The sequence below is a fragment of the Cheilinus undulatus genome, linkage group 6 (genome assembly GCF_018320785.1).
Source record: "Cheilinus undulatus linkage group 6, ASM1832078v1, whole genome shotgun sequence".
In the NCBI taxonomy this organism is placed as follows: domain Eukaryota; kingdom Metazoa; phylum Chordata; class Actinopteri; order Labriformes; family Labridae; genus Cheilinus; species Cheilinus undulatus.
This window is the reverse complement of record NC_054870.1, coordinates 47,523,922-47,543,403: the sequence shown is the minus strand read 5'-3', so window position 1 is coordinate 47,543,403 and position 19,482 is coordinate 47,523,922. Positions and strand designations below refer to the sequence as shown.

The window sequence follows — 19,482 nt, the reverse complement described above, 5'->3', positions numbered from 1 at the left end:
CAGAAACAGAGCTCATTAACATGATGGGAAAGATAGTGTACGACTTTCCTCTGTTTTAATGCATATCTAAACAACGCAGCAAATATGTAAAGAAGACGTGGCAAACATCGCGAGATTGTCGACCTCAGGCTAGAGAACGGTAGCTCTTCAGCTTCAATGACGGTGCCGCACGTATTAAATTCTCCTTTATCAGCTGATATTAAGCATAACTTAAATGGATGTTGCCTTACACACATATCAAGGAAGCATCTTCATGAGGTGTTACAATTCACCTCATAGTTATCACTGCATGATCGTTCAGACTCATTCTTACCTGCATTCATGAGCGTAGAACAGGGGCGTTCTGATGCCCTGGGCCCACAGTAGGGAGGGACCCTCGAAATGCTTGTATGGAAGCTCATTTGGGTCAAATTGAAAAAAAAAAAAAGTGAAAGTATAGCAATTCTTGATAAATTCTAAGTCATGATTATGAGGTAAAAATTCTGAATTACGAGTTGAAAGTTATAATTTTGAGATAAAAAGTCAGAATTATGATATAAAAAGTCAGAATTAGAGGAAAAAAGTAATAATAATGAGACAGCAGGGGAGCAGGGAATGAGTGTGTGGTTTTGAACACAGCTGGTAATAGGCTATTTTACACAACAGCACAGTTTTATGAAACAAAAGAATGAAAATCCACCAAGTCTTGCAATTTCAGCTCGGGTAATATACATCATTGCCCCAGTGGAGAGGTCTGCTGCTGTTCTGTAATATTTACAGTGCATATAAAAAGCATTCACCCCTTTACCCTTTAATTGATTATATAAATCAATCAAAATCAGATTTTGACAAAGTAATGTCAATTCAATAAAAATATGTAATGTAAAATAAATGACAGCATAAATATTCACCCCCTTCAAGTCAGTGTTTATTCGATGAACCTTTGGCTGCAGTCACAGCTTGTAAAACTGTAAACTGCAACTTTACTCCATTCTTCTTTGTGGAACTGCTTAAGCTCTGTCAGCTTGCATGAGGATCAGGAAGCATTTAAGTGTGACAGATATGTAAAAAATAAGAAATCAGAAAGGGGACAAATGCTTTTTTTACATGACTGTATACATTGATTTCAAAATGTAATGGTAAAAAGCATACAGTCTTTATCTAAAAATCTATTTTCAAAAGAAAATCCCACTGCTCTGCATTTTCAGAGTCGCCATTATAAAATTTCAGTCCCACCATTTTGTGCTCACTAGTCAAACGAATCATCCTGGATGCACTAGATTATGTCTATAAAGCATCAACAAAAAAGCTATCCTACATATTAATCTGTGGGAGATTAAATTACCAGTTAAGCTGTGTGCCACATATGCAGACTTTACTGCGAGATAATACACAACCATTCAGTGTTTACTGAAAAAAAGCATACACCAGTTGAAGCTGATGGTGACCAGTTAAAAGTTTATTTATACTCAATAACTGGTAATTCAATGATCACACTCAAAGGCCGAGTAGAATATATTAACTTGGGCCATTTTACTTGCAAAAAAAAAAATTGCACAATGTGGCAATAACTTGCATTTGATAATATTACTGAAATGTAAACCCTGCCTTAAATCCAGACAGTAGTTAAGATAGAGAAATACAAAATAAAAAAAACACAAAGGAACAAATCTAGGCTCAAATTTTGGCCCATTGCATTTAGCTTTACACATACACTTTGATATTTTACAACTCACAAACATCCATTATACATTTAACAAAAATGAGATATTATTGCTGTGTAAGATGTATGTACAGGGTTGATTATAAAACAACTAGGCCTACTCTTTGGAGGTGAAAGAGTAATGAGGAGCGTGGCTCACAGCTCCGTGGAGGGCACTAGCGGTGTCCGTATTTGGCAGACCAGTCTGTCCGCCCGTGGATGGTCTGGACTGGAGGGCGAGGCAGCAGACCGGAGGTGCTCTTGTTGACCATTGATGTGCTGGCAGAGGTGCTCATGTGACTCCGACCAGACTGCCATGTTGCATAATCTGAAGAAACAGAAAATATTAAAATGATATACAATGAACAAAGCTGGTTATTATGTTTCTCTGTACAGCTGTAAAGGCTCTGTGCACACTCACATCAAAGGGTGGTTTGAGCCTTCATTTGACTCTTCTCCCCTCAAAAAGTATGTTTTTCATACGTTTAAACAGTTTACATTTATCAAATGTCATTGAAAAAAAGAGAAAAACTTCTTTTTTTAATAATAAAATGGGTTGAAGTGAAAACAAAATCTGAGATTTATTTCATGGCCCAGCCTGAGGTGACGCATACAGGTGCATCTGAAAAAATTAGTATATATAGTAAAAGTTCATTGTTTCTCGTGATTTACTTCAGAAAGTTAAATTTCCACATATTCTAGATTCATCTCATACAAAGGAAAATATTTCAATACTTTTTCTGGTTTTAATGTTCATGATTACAGCCAACACCTCACAAAAATGTAAAGTCTATTATCTTAAACTATTAGAATATTGTGGAAAATTCCATTTTGCAAAGGTTTCCTGAGCCTCATGCTGGTTCAGTTCACATAAACACAAGCATGAGGAAGACTGCACAGAAGGTTACTGCTGAAAGGACAGGCTGTTCTCATGAGTCTGTATCAAAGCTTATTCAAGAAAAGCTGACAGGAAGATAAAAGTGTTGTAGGAAAAGGTGCACGATCAACATGGATGAGCTCAGCCTTCAGAGGACTGTCTAACAAAGCAGATTCAAGACCTTAGGGGAGCTTCACAAGGAGTAGACGGAGGCTGGAGTAAGTGGATCAAGATCCACCAAGAGACACAGACAGGTCCAGAAAATGGACTACAAGTGTTGTGTTCCTGATACCAAGCCAATCCTGAACCATGGGCATCACGCTTCTCACCTGAGCTAAGGAGAAAAGGAACTGGACCGTTGCTAAGTAGTCTAAAATCCTGATTTCAGGCAAAAGTAAATTTAACATTTCATTTAGGAATCAAGGTCCAAGAGTCTGGAGGAAGATCAGAGAGGTACAGAATCCAGAGCGCTTGAAGTCTAGTGTTGTCAGTTTCCACAGGCAGTGAGGGTTCGGGGTGCCATGTCATCTGCTGCTGTTGGTGCAGATTTTAGAGCCCTTCATGCTTCCATCTGCTCAGAAGCTTTATGGAGATTGTGATTTCCTTTTCTAGCAGGACTCGGCACCTGACCACAGTGAAGCCAGAACTATCAGAAACTAGTTTGCTGACTGTGGTATAACTGTGTTTGATTGGCCCAGCCAACCGGTCTGACCTGAACCGCATACAGAATCTCTGGGGAAATGTCAAGAAGAAGATGAGAGAGAGACCAGCCTCAATCATACAGATGAGCTGAAGGCTACTATCAGAGCAGCATGGGCTTCATAACACTCCAGCAGTGCCACGGACTGATTGGCTCCATGCAACGCTGCATAGATGGAGTAATTTGTGCTAAAAAGAAACCAAGCAACTACTGAGAACATAAAGGAGGGACAACATTTCTCTATGGGTCCTTTTTTGGACTGATGTTTTGTGATTTTTTCTACCATTTTGAGATAGTGAATCTTTAATTTGTGTGAGCTGTAAGCCATAATAATCAACACTAAAACATTTTTTGGTCAAATTTTTGTTATTGACAACTGTTTATGTGCTGGACCCCAGGAGGAAAAAGTATATGATGGTGTCAATGGGGATTTCAATAAGGAAACAAAGAACAACACTAATATATCATTAACCAAAAGGTCCTGTATCATTCTCTCAGTGTGTGAATGATCTGCTGTTTGAAATTTTACGTTTTATATTTTCAGAAAAAAGTATTAGTAAAAAAAGCCATTTCACTGGTGAATTCAGTCAGCTCTGTGAAACTGCTTTGATACTGTTCACTCCTGCATCACAGCCCAACCTGATTTTTAAAAATAGCCACTGTCTGATGTTTGTGCACCATCAAAACTTCACATCAGATCAAAGAAAGACAGCAGAGTGACACAGAAAGCGCTGAAAATCCTCCTCACTTGATGCTGTTGATTCCATTGAAGGACCCTGATGCCCTCTGTGACCGGCAGAGCCGAGGTCTTTTTTGTAAAACGACGGCATGTATCCACCTGGGATTGTGTTTGTACCTGTAAACAAAAATAGATCCATTCATTTCAGAACACTGGAAGCAAAAACCTGCAATGGTAGCAGAGTACTAGAAGGAAAAAGAAGTCTTGTAAAATTACCGTGAGCTCCTCTGCTTGGCAGAGTCCCTCCAAAGGGAATACTGCTGTTTCCCCAAAGATGGCTGCCAGTGAAGTCTTTACTGGCATTTATGGCCACATTCTTCTTTGTGCTAATGCCTGGAGAGGAAAGAGTGAAATTATCAGATATTTTACAGTATCAGTTACAGTATCTTACAGTAACACAGACCAGTGAAGATTTATCTGAAGATGTTGACTCATTAAAATTTCCAATGCTATTGCTATGGGAAAGTTCATGACAGGAAGAAGAGGGGTTCAGTGTTGTGAACCTTTCCAAATTCTGCTGACTATCATAGAAATCCTGTGAATTTTCCTGCTGAACCATCACACACATAACGGAAAATAAAGCCAAGCTGAAATAAAAATATGATGACTGTGAGAGAGCATGTCAGAGTGCAGATACATTCAGTTTAAGATTTACCAGGTAAATATCTGGACTGCCTCAGGTAGTGCTGTTTAGCTGAAGCGGTTCTCGATGGCTCTTGGTAGGCTGATGACTTGTTCAGGTTCAAAGGTGCATCGTCTTTTACTTTGGGTCGACTGAAATCCAGAGCATTTCCGTATCTGAAAGACAGGAGGGCGTTTAACAGCACACAGGAGAGACTAATCTGCACGTGGTGATTCTGGACAATGGAACTATATATATTTGAAAAAAAATGCCATCTCCCAAAAGCTATCAGTCTATAATTTAACCATTATTATGACGGATGATTCTATCAATACAAACATTCTTTGTAGAGAGACAACGGAAGTGAAACAACAAAGCGACAAACAGAACTGGAATTACTCTCAAATCGTGACATAAATCATAATAAAGAGAAGTAAAACCATGTGACAGCAGACCACAGCCTCACCTGCTCATCGTGTCCTCCTGCTGCCTCGTCTTCTCCGTGGAGAAGTTGCTCTTCCCAAGAATACTGATGGATGTCAGGTGAGTGTCTTCATAGTCGTCCCAGTCATCGCTTTTTAGGTGTCCTGTGCCGTGACCCCAGCGTCTCCGCCCTCCTTTAGGTTTCAGCTGATAGCTCAGGAGGTTGGAATTCTCTGTCTCCTCTCTTGATTGCTAAAAATACAAGAAAAGAATTAAAACATCAACCACACAGGAGAAGAGTATTCCCTGGTACAGCTTTGCCACATCATCAATTCAGCAAACATCCATTAAAACTTCTTTAAAATGTGCTTTTTTGGTCCTCTTTCTTCGATTGGTCAGATGTCTTGTACTGTCTGAGGTCTAAACTGAACTATTTTTCATTACATCTATGTGATTGGTCAAAAATATCAGAAATTTGGGTTGTAATCTCTCATTACGGAGTTGATGGTGGGTCCTGAAGCTACAATAATGAGGCACAGATCAGTGTAAGTGAATAGACAGTGAGGTACAGTAAGGATTAAAGTGTTAAAACTCTCATATTTAGATGCTTAAAAAAACATACTTAATATTCATTCTCCTTAAGAGTTCAGAGAAAGTTCATTTCAGTAAACTTCTGCTTTTAAACTGACTTACTTCTCTTAAAGGAATAATCTAGAACAATGCTTCCCAAAGTGTGGGCCCTAGAGGTACTGTTGGTGGGCCGTGAGGTCATTAACAATAACTAAAAATTATAGGAAACAAAAGAAATATGAAATCATGGTTTAAATGGTTAAAATGATCATAAAATGCTTTGATTACATCCTTTTATTTTAAGACTTAAAAGTCACCAAACCCAACCAGAAGTTTAAAATCATGTCACCTTTGGATCATTTCTTTTGCCTGATGAACACAACCGGTGTCACTGTGTAACTAGTGCTGACTTGACTGGTGACACTCCATTAAATATTCCACTGTGCAGCTCGCTCCCTGATTTTAAGAATTATAAGTGCCTTTGAGGATATTGGTTGGGAAAAGTTTTCTGCGCCACAAAGTACATGTACAAAGGTGAATATTACAAAAGAAAATTCAGGTGTCCTTACAGATGCCTGATTAAAACAAAATTCATGGCAGTGACTCTTTGTGAGCCCACAAGCACTTTTCGTGTATTGTTAATGTATCTGAAGGCAAAGCCTTTGTAATGAAATTTCCTGTTTATGAAAAAAAAAAGATTTAAAAAAAGTAAATCCTGTGTTATGATTGTAAAAGGGTTTTGGTGGGTCTAAGAAGACTTTCAGGTCTCAAATAAGGCCACAGCATACTAATGTTTGGGAAAGGCTGATTAGAGAGTTAAGTTTTAAAACAGCCTCTACAGAATGAAGTATTTTCCCTGTTTATTTACAAGTCCTTATTTAATACATATTGGATGAAATAAGCCATAATGGTTTATACTCACAGTTTTAGAACAACTTTTTATCAGGTTAGTGTTTTTTCACACATATAATCATTAGGGATGAATTATATTGTGTTTTTGCCGATATCCGATATGCCGGTATTTACAAATTCATTTTAGCCGATACCGATACAGATATTCAAATATGTTTTTTAGACCTAAAAATTTAGTCTTTTGAATGTTTGAGTAAGAACAAAGAAATAAACGTTAGGACCTACCTCAGCCCTGACCTCACTGGTTGTGAAGGCTTTTAAAAAAAATGAATTGAGAGAGCTGGTGGAGGCCTCGGGGGACGTTTTAGACCCTTTTCAATTTGCATATAGGAGTAAAAGAAGGGTGGATGATGCTGTTTTGACTCTTCTTAATTTTGTTTTTAAACACCTTGAAGGCCCAGCCACCCATGCACACTTACTGTTTTTAGATTTTACTTCTGCTTTTAACACAATCCAGCCCCATATTTTAGCCTCTAAAGTATTCTCAAATTTTAACCTGTGTCTTAGTATTATTGGATGATTTTAGATTTTTTAACAGACAGATCACAATGTGTCAGAGTGAACGGTGCTCTGTCTGACGTCCTCTTCTCCTCCACTGGTTCTCCACAGGGCTGCATCCTCTCACCCATTTTATATATCCTGTACACTAATGACTGCAGAAGTTCCCATCCAGGATGACATGTCCTGAAGTTTGCGGATGACACAGTTATAGTGAGTCTGTTGCAGGGGGGAGGACACAGCTCCAGGACCAGTGGTGGATGATTTTATTCATTGGTGTGATGATTCATTTTTAAACCTAAATGTGACAAAAACTAAGGACATGTGCATAGATTTTAGAAAGAACTCAAACCGACCACTTTTAACTGTAATTAAGGGGAAGACTGTGGAGCGCATCACCAGCTTTAAGTACCTTGGTGTGGTCATCGATAATAAGCTGTCTTTTAATGAAAACACCGATGTTGTGTACAAAAAATCACAGCAGCAACTGTGCTTCCTCTGGATGCTCAACCAGTTTGGTGTGTGCAGCAAACTAATGTCATGTTTTATCAGTCCATGGCTGAGTCTGTCCTGACCTTTGCCATCATCTCCTGGTTTGGCAGCCTCTCATTAGGAGATAAAAAGAGGTTAGAACACCTTATTAAAGTTGCCAGTAAAATTATTGGTGTTACATTACCTGATCTGTCTACAATCTTTTGTAGGAGGGTAAACTCTAAGGCTCATACAGTGTCCTGATCATCCTCTCCATGCTGAGTTTGAGCTCCTACCCTCTGGCAGGAGATTCAGATTACCAAAGGCTAAATCCAACAGGATGAAAAATTCATTCATGACTCAAGCCATTAAACAACTGAATTTAAATTTTAAAGGTGAACAGTTATGATGCATTCTATTCTCACTTCTATGTAATGATGGTTCTCCCTTCAGTTGTCCTTCAAGGTATTTGTGTACTTATCCATTTCAGTGTCGTATCTAAATTTAAGTGATTGTCTGTCTTATGTTTTATGTTTTTACCTGCCTGCAAAGCAAATTTCCCTCAGGGGACGATAAAGTTGAAGTTGAAGTTGAACAGAAGCTGTAGTCCTCAACACACTTGTCCTCAGTTTGAATCCTGATCCTTGCACTGTTTGGTGCATGTTCTCCCTCACATAATCCCCCCCATGTTTTCTGTCTCTCTCCAGCTTTCCCATCCAATAAAGACAAAGCCATAAAAAAGATAATATAAAAAGAAAGTGATTGTACCACCAGACTCTTTAGCTTTGACTTCCATTTTTACATAATCATTTTTACTTCCTATAACAAGCAGCGCCACACTCACCTTGCTCTGAATGCTTTTGTCAACAATATATGGGAGGTGGCTCTGTGGCACACCCTCACTCTGCTCCTGCTTCAGCATGTTCTTCGGTTGCTGTTCTCGTACCAGCTCTGTGTGCCGTTGGTACACTGCCGCCTGGGCGGCGGGCGGTACAGGGGAGGGCTGGATCTGCTGGAGAGGTCTGGATGGGGGGCAGTGTTGATTTGGAGGAGGAGGCTGCGGCATAGGGAGCACTGGTTTCAGCAGCAGCGGTTGGTGCTGCATCGTCGGCTGTGGCTGTAGAGGAACCTGCAGCGGCATGACGAGGCTCGGCTGAGGCCGGCCCTGCTCCAGGATCTGCTGCGGAGTCCCCAAAGCCTGACCCACATGAAAGTATGAGTACCTGAGAGCCTGAAAAGATGAAATGGACAAACATTAGCTTTTATTCTAAGCCCTTAAAGACCCTGTGAAGTGAAATCCAAAGTTGTTGTCTTAACACTCTAGAAATGTTGGAATATGGTTGCTGTAAACATGTGAAAACACTGAGATCTACATGCAACTGAATTCTGGATTTAGGCCATTTCACCTCTTTTCTGGCTTGGTTTCATGTGGGTGGGGCCAATATGTGGGCTCACGATGTCATGGGCCCACAGTAGAGAATGAGCCTGCCCCTCTAACACTACAATATTGTGGAAGGAAGCAGTCACCTGGAGTAGGGACTTCTGGGATTATTTTGTGCAAAGGAATTCACTCTTGTACCATTCTATACTGTTCATGTTTCATTGCAAAGTTATAGTTATGCATGTTTTGTTTATTGGTTTATGTTTTTAGGGGAAAGTATTTTTCCAAGTATGACACCATGAGTGAGGGGGTTAATGCTGCAGACTACCCTGCCTGTATGTGTCTTCATCTGTGGTTCTAAATAAAAGATAGCTGCTCATGCTAGCTATGTGAGGGCCTGTTAAACACATTCAACTTATCTATGAGCCACTCCTTATCACAGTGTGCCACAATCTAAAATCACAGCGCAGTTCATCTCAGTACAGTCTGTTGGACTGTACTGAGCCACAGTGATCTATGGGTCATTTAAAGCATCATAGCAGACATTTGAACAGACTTTGTCTCTTCTTCTAAGGTCAACAAAAGGTCAAGAGACAGGCTAATGGCGTGAGTGCTTTCCTCCATTCAGATTGTATCATTTTTAAAATCTGAGAGGTTTATATTTCTCCTGAGTGGGCGTGGCTTCAGCTCCTTCAACAGACACTCCCACACCATCCTGGAGCAGGTTTTACTGCCTCATTTTTCATGATTTGAAGCTTAATTTTATAAACTTGGAGATGCTTTATTTGACTGAAATTTGACATGGAGGTACATAACACAGTGATCTATCATATAACAAACCTAAATACAAATTTGTTTTTACTCTACAGGGTCTTTAATGAGTGGAAGTACTCGAAGAGTAGGTCAGAATTTACCTGGGCAGAAGCTGGTCTCCTCTTGGGGTCCCACTGCAGCAGGTCTGTCATCAGGTGGATGGCTTCAGGACTGGCATTAGGGATCAGTGTCTTCAGGTTACTGGGGACACACTGAGGCCAGCGGAAATTCATAGCAGAGGCTAGCTGGTATCCCTCCGGCCAATCGTTCTAGAGGAAGACAACACATTGAATTATAGGTTTTAGGGTTGAACTGCCACATTTAGCAAATAACCATGTTTTTACTTATTCCAAGAAAAAAACATCTAGAAACAACTACCTTCACTTTAATGTGTGATAAAAACTGTTATTAGACTAAAACATGTGCAGATTCAGATGATTTATGCTGTTGCAATTTTTCTCTGCTTTTTTGACACGTAAAGAACAGTAATACAAAGAGCCTGTAGCTTTCTCCAGGGGTCCCACTGTAGCTTTCTTTAACATTTATTTAACCCCCCCCCATCCTGAGTGCAGATGTTAAAAACCATAAAGCTTTACAACATACGTTGTTCAGTTTAGCTCAGACTATAACCCCTTTAATGGTGGCATTATGTGCTTAACTGCTTGTAAATACATGTATTTATCAATCTCACATTTCCCCTAATGAACAAACAAAGAAAACTTGTAATAAAAAGTACATAAAGAGAGCTACTGGGTCTGCATTTTTTTTATTTAGTCCACATGCAAAGAGCCTCACCTTCTTTGGCGTCCCCAAGACTTGGCAAATCTTGAATATGGTGTCTACTTCACTGGAGCCTGGGAAAAGAGGCCTGAGGGTGTAAAGCTCGGCCATGATGCAACCGACTGCCCACTGGTCTATGGGTGAACTGTAGGATGTGGATCTGAGGAGCACCTCAGGAGCTCTGTACCTGGTTTGAAGAATAAGTCCACAAAGAGTTAATTGCACTGAGTGATTAAAAAAAGCTTTCAAGTGAGAGTGCGACAGGTTTCCTCACCATCTAGTGGAGACATAATCTGTGTACGGTGGGCGAGATCTGATTTCTCTGGCTAGACCAAAGTCGGCTATTTTCACCAGCTCTGGGCCCATACAGAGAAGATTCTCAGGTTTCATGTCCCGGTGAAAAAACCCTGAAAAGTTACAAGGCAGGACAAAACAGACATATGTTTAACAAAACATCAGTAAGGCCATCTTAAATTTAGTACAGTAAGGTTATGAACAGGCATTTCCACTCACTAGAACTTTAAACTTTAACCTGAAGGTGAGTTCTTGTTAGTAATAATCTAAACTGACTTTATTTTGCAAAAGTATGGGGCCTTTTGAGGCGTTTTCTCTTCAGCATTGAAAGCTTTTTGCTGATAATATGACCAAAGATCAACTTTACATTAAACTGAATTATCCACAGAGATCTCCACAAACAGACAAAAAACTGGTATGATACTTGTAAAAAATCACACAATTGCCGACATAAAGTAATAACCTCTTGGATGTTTTTACACATCATATCAAGATTAAAAATGCTGACAACCTTACCATGTTTATGAATGAAAGCAAGGCCCTGCAGTATTTGAAACATAATATTTCTTACAGCAGATTCAGGGAACAATCCAGTCCTATAAGGAGAAGAAAACACATAAAAAACTCAAATATATAATCAATGTTTGAAATATAGAATAAGTAATGTAAAAAATAACAGATATATTTACCTGTCTTTCATTAGCTGATATAAATTTTCTTTCATGTACTCAAATATAAAGTATAAGTGATCGTTTTCCCGTATAACCTCCTTAAGTTTGATCACGTTAGCATGGTTGAGTTTCTTTAAGGACTGAAAGAAAAAAGAAACATGATGGTGTTAAAAACTGTAAAATGCAGTGGTAAGCATACAGAATTAATCTACCCATGCTGGAAATACACTCAGGTAACTGCAGCACATTCAAAAGCACACCCTACCACTACAAAGCCAAACTTCCGGTTCAAATAAGGCTAAATAAGGGCCGGTGTAGTTTGGGGGTCAGTTCTGCAAAGGTGGGGTTTTTTTTTGCTTCTGAAAGGGAAAATAAATGTAGAACAAAAAGCAGGATGAGGAGACATATTTCTTTCCCATGCACTGGGATGATTCAGGATTAACCATGCTACATTTTAGTAAAGGGGGAAGCTGTAATGAGGTTTTGACTTTATGGTGTGACATGCCTGGATTATAATCTAATTTGCAGGACTAAAAGGGCCAGCTTGTGCTATGAGTTTTTATCTGCGGTAAGGTAAAGCTCTAGGAGAGAGGGGGTGTAGGCCAGGGAAGGAAACCAGAGCTGAAAATCAACAGCACACAAGAATCACCTTCTATATCAAAGCTGGTGTTTGACTCTGAGCTGGGAGGAAATTGGGACATTGATTTGGTGTGAAACAGAAACACAAAGTTTGGGTTAAGTAAGAAATTATTTATATATCATAAAACACACAAAATAAAAAGTCAGCCCAAGCAGAGTAACAGGATAAAACACTAAAATATTGTTTAACTGTTTATGGCATGCTTCAAATTAAACATTAAACTCAATATTTAAATGGTTTGGGTCACTCTTGTGTATGTGTGCCATTGTGAGGGGAAAAAAACCCTTTCATATCCCTACAAGATAGAAAAACTTGAAAATGACCCTTCACCTGCACAGATTAATCTTGTCAAATGTTACACCGTCAAATCCAAACAGCTTAATTTCTATTCAGGCTAAGAGAAACATTCTTTTTATTATGGATTTACTCTGATGAGCAGGAGTAGCATTTCTGAAAGGTCAAGCAAGCTTGGGTCACATGAAAACCAGAAATAGTAACACTAGCTCATGTGCTAATGCTACATCTGTCGGTGACCTGGAGCAGTAAAAACAGAAGGGCTGCTCAAACAAGGAAAAATATATAGGCTGCATGGTGAGGCAGTGGTTAGTGCTGTCACCTCACAGCAAGAAGGTTCCTGATTCAAGTCCCTGTGGCGCTAAAATGGTCCGTAGGTGTGAATGTGAGTGTGCCTGGTTGTCTCTATACAACAGCCCTGTGATTAACTAGCAACCAGACCAGACCAGACAAAGGTGTCCAGGGTTCAACTTGCCACATGACAGCTGGGATTGGCCCAGACAATATAATCTATATCCGTGCAAGAATAGAAGAGTTTCAAATTATAAAATAAATTTTCTATGTTGCCTTAAGAGGCAGCTACAAGTGTGATATAAACTTTTAAAGTTATTGTTCCAGGTCTGACTCCTCAAAACCAGAGTGGTTCCATACGACTAAACTTTCTTCTCTCCGTTTTCTCGATAACTCACCTTAACTTCACGGAGGTTCATGCATTCTTCCCAAGAGTAAAATTTCCTTTTCATTCTGGAAAGTTAAAATTAAAATGAAAAACCGTATTTGTTAGCAGCAACTTACAAAATTTGCAAACACAGAAGATTCCTGTTTAAATTCAAGGTGAGAGTAAAAAACTAAAAACAGAAGTCCAAAGTAAGAGATGCCAAGTACTGATCTCCAAATCATACAGACACACTGCCTTGTAATGCACACTTACTTCTTTATGGCAACAAGCTCCCCCGACTCCAGACTGCGTCCGAGGATGACGGAGCCGTAGGTGCCATCCCCGAGCTGTCTGATGGTGGTGTATCTATTCATTATGCTTGTCCTTCCATAGCATTAAGAGGAGGCAGATAATTATTAGTAGGAAATCAAGATGTGTTTGCCTCTTGCTGGTGAATGCAGCCAGATTTTCCTGTGACAACAGCAGAAGACCACAGGCAGAGCTGGAGGACTCATGGTGTCATGGACTTGCCTCCCTCTAGCTGAAACAGTGAGGAATTGAAAAAAGTGACATTAGTTAAGAGATAGAATGAATCAAAGTGAGCATAGGCAGCCTTTAATACACCAAGAAAGAGTTGACTTGGCCAGCCAACCTCCAACTTAAGAGTCACACAAATAAGAAACTTGTGAAGTTAATGTCTTAACTACATCTTGTGAACTTTATCCTAAAAAATACAGGCTTGTATAAAGGACAAAGGCTCTATCCATCCTCCAAATCCTTGCTACATCTGAGCATATATTGAAACAGGTTAGGCATTGGGCAATAGTTGTATAAGGTAGATGTAGGATAGTAAGTGTTAACTTGATCCTAATTCTTACCTAAACATGTAATGTTTGCATCTCGTTGAACAGGTTAGCTGGTGATAATGCTAAGGTTTACTTTATCACTGTTAACTGCTTTTGTCATACATACAAGTGCATCTAAAAAATTGTATATCATAAAAAAAATGTATTTATTTTTCATTTATCTTAATGATTACAAGTATCAAAAATCTAAATTCCACTATCTCAAATATTATAATATTGTGGAAAAATCCAATTTGCAATGGTTTCCTGAGCCTTCATTCTTTTACTCTGGTTCAGTTCACACAACCACAATCATGGGGAAGACTGTTGACTTGACAAATGTCCACAGACAATCACTGTCATCCTCCACAAGGAAAGTAAGCCACAGAAGGTCATTGCTGAAACCGCAGGCTGTTCTCAGAGGCTGTATCAAAGCATATTTGTGAAAAGTTGACTGGAAGAGAAAAGTGTGGTAAGAAAAGGAGCAAAAGTAACAGGGATAAGCTCAGCCTTCAGAGGATTGTCAAACAAAGCAGATTCAAGAACTTAGGGGAGCTTCATAAGAAGTAGAATGAGGCCAGAGTCAATAGATCAAGAGCTAGGACACAAAGATTCGTCCAGGAAACAGGCTACAAGTGTCGTGTCCAGCCACTTCTAAACCACGGACGCTTCTGAACCACAGACAAGGTCAGAAGTGTCTCACCTGGGCTAAGGAGAAAATGAACTGGACCATTGCTAAGTGGTCTGAAGTCCTGTTTTCAGATAAAGGTCAATTTGGCATTTCATTTGTAAATCAAGGTCAAAGAGTCTGAGGGAAAAATCAGAGAGGCACAATATCCAAGGTGGTTAACTCCAGTGTTTTCAGTCTCCACAGTCAGCGATGGTTTGGGGTTCCATGTCATCTACTGCTGTCGGTCCACCCAGCTTTATCAAGTCCAGCCATCAGCCAGGAGATTTTAAATCACTTCATGTCTCTGTCTGCTGAGAAGCCTTATGGAGGTACTGATTTCATTTCCAAGCAGGACTCAGCACCTGCCCACAGTGAAGCCAAAATTATCAGAAACTGGTTTGCTGACCGTGGTATTACTGGGTTTGACTGGCCTTCCAATTAGTCAAACCTGAGCCCCTAGAGAATATCTGGGCTATTGTCAAGAGGAAGATGAGAGAGACCAGACTCAACAATACAAACTGTAGGCTGCTATCAGAGCAACCTGGGCTTCATAACAACCAAGCAGTGCCACAGACTGATCGCCTCCATGCCACAACGCACTAATGAAGTCAAGTTTGCAAAATAGCCCCAGTCAATGAGTGTATAAGTCCATGAAGTTGATATTTCTGCAATATAAAACCCATTTTTGGAACTGATGTTCAGTGATATTACAGTATTTTGAGATAGTGGATTTTTTTATTTTTGTGAGCTGTAAACTGTTATAATCAAAATTAAAACAAAACAAAGTCTTCAGATATTTCACTTTGTATGAGATAAATCTAGAATATATGGAAGTGTCTATTTTTGGAATTAAATCACAGGAAGCAAAATGAACTTTTTCCACAGTATTCCAATATTTGGAGTGCATCTTCTTCAATTGTTTTATCAACATGTTCAAAATAAAGATTTGAATCAAATGTTGAGAGGAAAAACTCTAGTTACAAAGAGAATGTGCCTGAAAAAAAAGACGTAATGTAACAAATTAAATGTGGATGACATTTGCATGGATGAAAAAAATATTCTATTGAATCTCCCCTGTCCCTCAGCGAACATACTGAAAACATGGAAGCAAGGTAAAAGGAAAACAAATCTTTGTTTCCATAATAGTCATTTTACCTGAATGACGTTGCCTCTGTGATAATGTTTTGTCCTGTTTGAGAATCTGTACTGTTACTGGTTGTGTATTTTATGCTAGTTAGCGTTAATTGCGCAGTATTAAAGCTAACCACGTAATGACATTTCAGCACTTCAGCGTTAATTTGTTCGGATTAAATGCGCGCTACTTGCACTTACACTTGATTTAGGTGAATTTTGTGACTCGATGTCTGGGTTTATGTTCATTTAATACCAGCGCCTCGTGCAGCAAATGATAGCAAATCGATACAATTAACGCTAGCTTAATTGTGTGATGTAGCTGAAGGTGTTGGCCCAGCTGCTGCAAAAATAACTCCACTTAGAAAAAAAAACGGCCCGGTTGACTGTATGGTTAACTTAAAACCAAAAGCATAAAACAACACTCACCCTCCCCACGTCAAATCGACAACAACACATAGCCGAGCATTCGTGATCAATGTGCACGAAAATTTTCAAAGGAATAATCAGCTGAATGTTCGCGTTAGAAGACAGACACCCGCCTCCAGTGTGAAAAACAGACTAAATAAATATGATTTCATCTAGGCCCGTTTTTTATAATACAGTTCATCACAATCTCGCGTTGGTATAAAAACAGCTAACTGCAACAAATCACAGCTCTCCTCCTTAACCAAAGATACAACACAAGACAAGACAAATCCCCGAAACGGAAACGAAAATGTCTGCTTTACCCAAATACATGCGGTATAACGATGATAAATGCACATTTAAGCTACACTATGTTTACAATTTTAATTGAATTATTATTTAGGCACTCTGAACAACTATTTTAGCTTACATAAAGTGTGTTAACAGAAAGTTCTGGCGATATCCAAACAATTTCGTAGCAGTGCTTCAAACACTCAACGACGGAGCACATAAGAGATGTTTGAATTCGCTTATATATTTCAGATGTTACAAAATACGGTTATCAATTACAAAAAAAACGTTGCAGGAAATACAAATATTTCTGGATGTAAAACAAACGCGGAATGGAATAACTATGAACGCTCTTGCTTCATAGTCTTCTTTGGACAATTCTTGGATCTATGGCAAAGCATGCGGTCCAAAAATGTTGCGAAAAACGCAAAGCAAGAACATATTTTATGTACGTATATTATGTCTATGGGCAAGAATGGAAAGATAAGGCAATGGTTATCGGTTGATTATTTTTAAAGTATATTGTACTTGTTCAAAAGTTTCTTTAGCGACATTCTCAGTCAATTTTAATACGAAAACTACAACATAAGTTTAGTATACCTTATTTGTAACAAAAACAACGCGTTTTTCGACCAGTGATTAAAAACGACTTAAGTTTGCCTAATTATTTATACTTTGAATGAATTTTCCCGTTTTGTTACTTAAGGGGATTCAATTTTGTACTTGAGTTAATGCACATTTATTCTATTTAAAATATACTTAAATACTGATCTCTAAAAACACTGGTCTATAAATCCACTCAAGTAAAAAGTATTTAAGTTTACTTTAAGTACTGAGTGAATACTTAGTAGCAATTGAGGAAATTTTGCAGTGAAATATGAACTTTCCCTATTGGAAATAACAACAAGAGAATGGATCTCCAACCAGGTTGTCCAGGTAAAGTCACACATAAAATAAGTAAAATACACTTCAAAATCAGCAGCATAATCAGAACTTGTACACAGTTAAATTGAACAGTGTAAATGTTTATACTGGTCTACACTACATACATTTAAACTGTAGCGACTGGCTGTTTATGAATGAGCCGGCTCAAAGAGACAACACTTTTACATGAACGATAAAATCCGGATCCTGTTTGAGAGCCATTTTATATTACTTTTTCTATCATTATCATTATTATTATTATTATTATTATTATTATTATTTATTACTGTGTATTTCGTTTGGGTCTGAGTTTTATATGATTGATAAGTGTACATGATCTTTTTTCCACATCACTCTACCACAGGCACACCACAGTCAGCTCAGTCAGCAGATTTCGTCTGACCCGCAAAATGTTTTGGGGAGAAAGTATATATTCCAAAAATAATTACATGATATTTTAATTATTTCAAAAGTATTAAGCATAATTAGAGTAAAATACAAGCACAAATATCAACCATACGTCCTGGCATTGCTAAATTTGGCAGGTCAAGTGAAGCCAAAGTGGTACTGTGCACAGAGCCGTTTGAAAGAATAGTCTCTTCTTGCTGAGGTTAGTCAAATGACCTGGATTCCTAAAAAAAATACAATTCCCACCACTTAACTACACTTTTGTAAGTCTCAAATATTTTACAAAATGACTGAGCCTCAGTAATTCTTGAAACTCTGTAGCAAGGTGGGTCTTATCTGGCAAGAACAAAGCTGAGAGCCAACCTCATAGCAAGGCAATGCCTACTAATGCACTATGTGCCCTGTAGGAGCACTTTGGTTCACAAGGGCGACTCTACCTTGGTGGATAGGTCCTCTCATGGTTCAAATGTGTCTCACATCAAAAACTGCAACAATCCACCAGACACAAGCAAAAAGGACCCCAGCAAGAATTCTTGTACAGCAGAAAACATCCAAACACAACTAAACACATATAAAATCCTCTGCTCAAGGGCATGAAGGGAAACTCCTCCCACACATCCCCCCCAGATTTGGAACTACAGTGGGCACAGTTAAGATCAAATGACTGTCTAGAGAATTAAACTAACACTGGTAGATCAGCACTGCTAAATAGCTCAAACACTAAAGACTATTTCAGTCAGAATGCAGTTAAAATTACACTCTGGGAGCTGAACTCAACTCAAGACCATTTAAACCTGAGATCTATGTACTATGTGCAGTTCAGTTACTCAGGGTAAAACTTACTCACAGTGTTAATTTTGGCAGCTATTTTTTAATGTTAGTTTTAGTCTAACTGAAATGCATTAAAGTTTTAGTCACATCTTAGTAATTTCTATCCTTTTTAGTTTTAGTCTAGTTTTAGTCAACCAAAACTCAGAACATTTTAGTCCAGTTTTGGTTCCAGAAAAAGTCCTCACATTTTCGTCTTTACTTGTAGTCCAAGCATTTATTTTTTGCCTAAATCTGGTACCAAGTCATGGTAGTGTATTCTGTGCACTCTGCCAAACCTGGGGTCCCTGCTTTCTACTGTTGAGAGACAGAATAAATACAGATATATTGTTTTTTGACAGATATACCCAAAGTGGAGAAATATCATGGATTTTGATGTCCGACGAAAAACTAAATTACATTTTAGTCTAGTTTTAGTCACCTTGACAAAAACTAAACTTAGTTTTAGTCAGTTTTAGTCATCACAGATGTAATTTTGTTAGTTTTAGTCTTGTTTTTGTCATGGAAAAAAGGCTGTCGACAAACATTTTTAGTCATAGTTGTAGTGGACAATGCATGTTTAAGTGCCCTTTTGGGAGGCAAACCGTGTGTTAAGTGCCCTCTTGGGAGGTAAAACACATGCTAAAGTGCCCTCGAGAGCCAAAACACATGCTAAAGTGCCCTCTTGGGAGCCAAAACGCATGCTAAAGTGCCCTCCTGGGTGGAAAAAAACACACTAAACTGCCCCCTTGGCTGGTTAAAACATGATAAACTGCCCATTTGGGTGGCAGAAAGGCGTATTTAAGTACCCTCCTCATTGGCAAAACACACTAAACTGCCCTCTTGGGCGAAAAAAAAACACTTAAGTGCCCTCTTGGCTGGTTAAAACATGATAAACTGCCCTCTTGGGCGCATGCTAAAGTGCCCTCCCGGTTGGCACACACATGCCCTTTTTTGATGGATTATCTGGTGCT

The 19,482-nt window shown here is 38.9% G+C and overlaps 1 protein-coding gene across 2 annotated transcripts; it reads right to left on the bottom strand.

The window, feature by feature from the left end:
* Positions 1-1,423: 1,423 nt before the first annotated feature.
* Positions 1,424-16,324, bottom strand: LOC121511399 (serine/threonine-protein kinase ICK-like). 2 transcript variants are annotated; one of them, XM_041790060.1, is made up of 14 exons: positions 16,100-16,324; positions 13,298-13,565; positions 13,056-13,110; positions 11,451-11,572; positions 11,278-11,357; positions 10,742-10,874; positions 10,483-10,654; positions 9,789-9,956; positions 8,338-8,724; positions 5,086-5,294; positions 4,653-4,795; positions 4,214-4,330; positions 4,007-4,114; positions 1,424-2,009 (listed from the first exon to the last, which is right to left on the bottom strand). In XM_041790060.1, the coding sequence occupies exons 2-14, from the start codon at positions 13,396-13,398 to the stop codon at positions 1,858-1,860; spliced, it is 1,947 nt and encodes a 648-aa protein (XP_041645994.1). In that variant the 5' UTR covers positions 13,399-13,565; positions 16,100-16,324; the 3' UTR covers positions 1,424-1,857. The 2 variants fall into 2 exon arrangements, with proteins under 2 accessions (XP_041645994.1, XP_041645995.1); XM_041790061.1 differs by lacking the exon at positions 16,100-16,324 and adding an exon at positions 15,695-16,074.
* Positions 16,325-19,482: the final 3,158 nt, after the last annotated feature.